The 4,389-nt window shown below is 49.3% G+C and overlaps 1 protein-coding gene across 3 annotated transcripts in view; it reads right to left on the bottom strand.

Annotated features, from left to right (window-relative positions):
- Positions 1-586: 586 nt before the first annotated feature.
- The window catches only part of CCDC148 (coiled-coil domain containing 148), a 186,214-nt gene continuing 182,411 nt past the window's right edge, over positions 587-4,389 (bottom strand). For all 3 annotated transcript variants that reach the window (XM_019522362.1, XM_019522363.1, XM_019522365.1), the window contains one exon: positions 587-942. In XM_019522362.1, coding sequence (XP_019377907.1) covers positions 796-942 — 147 coding nt within the window. In that variant the 3' untranslated portion in view covers positions 587-795. The remainder of the gene's footprint in view (positions 943-4,389) is intronic.

The raw sequence follows: 4,389 nt of genomic DNA, 5'->3' as shown, positions 1-4,389 counted from the left end.
CAGTCCCCAAACCCTGGCCCTCCAATCCCCACTCCCCATACACTTACCTGCATCCAGCTGGCAAGGCTGGTCCCACTCCCTGCCTGGCTGTATGCCAGACACGTGTGCACACAGAGATGCACATGGTGTCTCCTGCCACCAATCACCCTTGCCCCACTCCCACCAGTGGAGCAGAACAAAATCCCAGACATTTGTTCAGATTTCAAAAAACTGCCCAGACAGAGATTGGAGGACCCAAAAAGAGGACATGTCCAGGAAAACCCAGACGTATGGTAACCCTAAAGTTCCAAAAGAACTGCCAAGCTTGTGGGCTGCAAATCTACCAAAGACCAAAAACAGAGAGAGGCCACACACAGGCCATGCTGCTAGCCTCTGTCCTCCAGGAATCCCCCAAGATTCATCAGATTTGATGGTGGACTAGACCCAGGATACTCAGAGGGGCAAAGCCCATCCTTGATATGATGCTATGTGGGAATCCAACAAAGATTCTATGCACAAATACTTGTCCTGGGCATTTAAGACGGGGGTTTGATCTGGCTCCAGATAATTACATTACAGTTTCAGTAAATTGTGTTCTTCAAGAATATGACATTATGAAGCTTTATTCATCACTGTGGGGGAGTGTTAAATGGTCTACTGAGCACTGCAAAGCAAATGCAGACTGGCTTTTTTTTTAAATGACTGCACAAACTAAGGAGTAAATAGTTCTATGAAGTATCCTAGATGTAAGAAGTTTATTAAAAGTTTTCATATTATAGACTACATTAAACACAAATCGTTGGTATGTGCTGTATTTTAAATTTTGAAGACTGTAGATTCCATATCCCTTCTTGGAAGCTTCAATGGAGGAATTTTTGGCAAAATCTCTTTCGCATAAAGCGTGTTATGAAGTTCAGCTTCTCGAAGAGCTAGCTCAATACGAACTCTAGGGTCAGAAATGATCTGTTAAAATAAAATACAGTGATGATGAACAGAATTGTTTACAATGGTGTAATCACAAAAAGCTATCTCTGTATGGGCAAAAATAACTTTAGAAGGTTGCAAAATTGAGCCCTGAAAAGTTAAAAAAAGTCCAGAATGAATCACCTTAATTCAGACCCCTTTTGCCCATGTATTATGTTATAGTCTTTAATTTTACGATCACCTACTATTTTTAACACATGACTCTGGCCTCATTCAGAATTCATGACTTTCCCCCAGCAAAGCTATAAAAGCTGATGAAAAATTAATCAACTTCCTCCTGGTCTGGAATCCCCAGAAACTGCTGCCCAGCCAAAACTTGAGATTTTCATCAAATTAAAGTCTGGCTGCCGTGTTCTTAACATACACCATGAAACCCCACCCTGAAGACAAGACTTTAATTTCCTCTTGTATGCTGCTGTGGTATCTAAGTTCTTCACAAATATTAAACAAATCCTCTTCACAGTAGGCCTGTGCAAATAGGGAAGTATTTGATTCAGATTCAGATCTGGCCAATCTGGAGAACTGTGATTCGATTAGGAGATTCAGATCACTGTCCTGAATCAATTCGGCCGAATCGGCTCAGAAGATTCGCTGCTGATTCAGACAGATTTGGTGATTCAGACTGGGTGGGGAGAGGCAGGCACAGCTGGAAGGCTGCAGGTTCTCCCACAGCTCCTCTGGCTGTGCCTGCCTTTCCCCAAGCAGGGGGAGCAGCAGGAGAAGCCCCCATGACTGCCCTGCCCAGCCTCATCGTCTGCTCAGCCCCAGCATAGTCCCAGCACTTAAAAAAAAAAAGCCCCTCACTCACCAGTTGCAGCAGCAGCGACTGGGGACTCTGGGCACTCATGACAGAGCCCCCCCATGCAGCAAGGGGCAGTTGGGGGCAGCGCAGATCACCCCTCCCCCCCACACCTGGCACCTGCGTGGCAGCTGCCCCATGGCATGGGTGCAGCGCTGCTTGGCAGGGCACTACATGCTGTCTGGGAGCTGAGACTACTGGGGATGAGCAATGCTGGGCTCCAGCTGACTGCTGGAGCCTCTCTAGCTCCCAAGCAGCACGTGGTACCCTATTGTGCTGCGCTGCACCTGTGAAATGTGATACCTGCTGTGTGAGTACCAAGCAGGGGGGTGATCCCCGCTGCCCCCCACTGCGCCACACTGCATGGAGGAGCTGTGCCATGAGCCCTCAGAGGCCCCAATTGCTGCTGCGGCAGCTGGTGAGGTGAGGGGCTTTTTTTTTTAAAAAGTGACAGGAGTCTGGGGCCAAGCAGGGGGGCCAGCAGGGGCTGGGCTGGGCTGGGCAAGCGACTGATCAGGGAGTGGGGGCTGTTTGGGGGGCTCTGCCATGTGAGCTCAGATCCTCCACAGCCCCTGCTACAGCCAGTGAATGCATGGCTTTTTTTATTTATTTGTTTAAACTCCACACTCACCAGCTGCAGCAGCAGTGATTGGGGCCTCTGGGCACTTGTGGCAGAGCCCCCCCCCCCCCATGCAGTGCAGGGCAGGGGGGGCAGCAGGGATCACCTGCCCCCCCTGCCACTTGGCATGCAGAAGCTGTCACACTGCACAAGTGCAGCATGGCTTGGCAGGGCGCTGAGCACTGTCTGGGAGCTGGGGCTATGCAATGCTGGGCTCTGGGTGTCAGATGGAGCCACCCCATCTCTCATACAGTGTGCTGAGCTGCACTGCACCCACAACACAGGGCAGCTGCCATGCAGGTGCCAAGTGGGGGGGAGCAATCCTTGCTGTTTCCCACTGTCCCATGCTGTGCAGGGGGACTCTGTCATGAGCCCTCAGAGGCCCTTAATGACTGCTGCCAAAGCCAGTGAGTGTGGGGCTTTTTTTTTTTAAAGTACCAGGAGTCTGGGCCAGGCAGGGGATGGGGCTGGGCAGGGAAGCCATGGGGACTTCTCCTGTGTCTCCCCTGGCTGTGCCTGCCTCTGCCCTGGCAGGGGGAACTGCAGGGGTTCTGCCTTGCTGCTGCCTGCCCAGCCAGTACGGCAGGGGGGAATGCGATACAGGTGCGGCTTGCTCCAGGTGGCAGCATGGCATAGCCCGCTCTCCCAGTGCTCCCGCACCTGCATCACAGCCCCCGCTCTCCAGCCCTGCCACCAGTTGCCAACTGGCATGGTGGAGCATGGGATATGGGCAAGGCAACGCTGGGAGAGCAGGCTATGCTATGCTGTCATTTGTTCCCTTCTGCTTGGAGCAAGCTGTACCCGCATCCTGACTCCCCCCACCTGCCCTGGCTGGGCAAGTAGCAGCAGGGCAGAGCCCTTGTTCCCAGTGCTGCCACGCCTGCATCCCACCCCCCTCCCCAAGTAACATGCCCCCGCCCCAGCTGGGCAACTTGTCCCAGTCCCAATACCTCCCTCCCCCATGCCCCTTCCCTCTCCTGTCCTCCAACCCCAACAGACTTACCAACTGGAGGCAGCTGTATCAGCTGCCTGTTTAATCTATGGCTGAATCTCTGAAGTGGCTGAATCTTTTCCGAATCGATTCAAAGCATCCGAATCAATTCAGAGCTTTTAACTGGTCTCCTGATTTGATTCGGATTTGCAGATTTGGTCCCCGAATCAGGCCAAATCTCCTCTGAATCTAGTCAGCTACTGAACCTTTGCACAGCCCTACTTCATAGTACTTCTTTGTGAATGAGTAGTAATATAGTAATATTAACCCCCCCTTTTTTAATTTTTATTTTTTTTACACAGATGAACAATTAAAGCCAGAGACATGCAATGAAAATTGTCAAAAGGATCCCCTAATTTTGGATTTCCAAACTGCGAACTTGAAGGCCTGCTTTTTCAGAGTACCAAGCATTTTACAGCAGTTTATATAGTTAAAGCACAGACCATCCGTTTTCTTCCTACAGTCCCCTACCTCATTCACTACACACCTTCCAACTTCAACAAATAAGCCTTCCAGCTCATCAAATAAAGCAGGATCCTATCAAACAGCATCATTCACTACATATCCTGACTCCCCGAATATTATCCATCCTCTGCACTACATGAGGTAGAGGTCCCCTGAGAAAAATAATATGTGATCATACACATATATTATCATATATTTAAAGATAATCCTTTTGCAAAAGGGAAACTTCATTCTGGCATTTTCTAACCTTTGGCTACTTGATTTTTCAATCTTAACATTTTTAAAAGGTTTTTAATGTCATTTCCTAATTAAAAAAAAAAAAACCAAACAATCTCCATCACATGAAACCACAGTGATCCCCAATTAAGCAATTAGCACCTGAACCAGTGGCATGCAAGGCAGCAATACTAGTCTGTTAACTGCTTTGTGGCCCAATCACTACAGCAGGAGATGAGACATGCTTTGCCAGTGAGTTTCACTGATAATTACTAGCAGCAAAGGAACACAGAGGCTGAGGGCTCCCAGATTCAAATCCAAGTGCTGACCCTTTTC

This window comes from Gavialis gangeticus, unplaced genomic scaffold (assembly GCF_001723915.1).
Source record: "Gavialis gangeticus isolate Ggan-Ray unplaced genomic scaffold, GavGan_comp1, whole genome shotgun sequence".
NCBI lineage: Eukaryota > Metazoa > Chordata > Crocodylia > Gavialidae > Gavialis > Gavialis gangeticus.
This window is presented reverse-complemented; position numbering and strand designations above follow the sequence as displayed.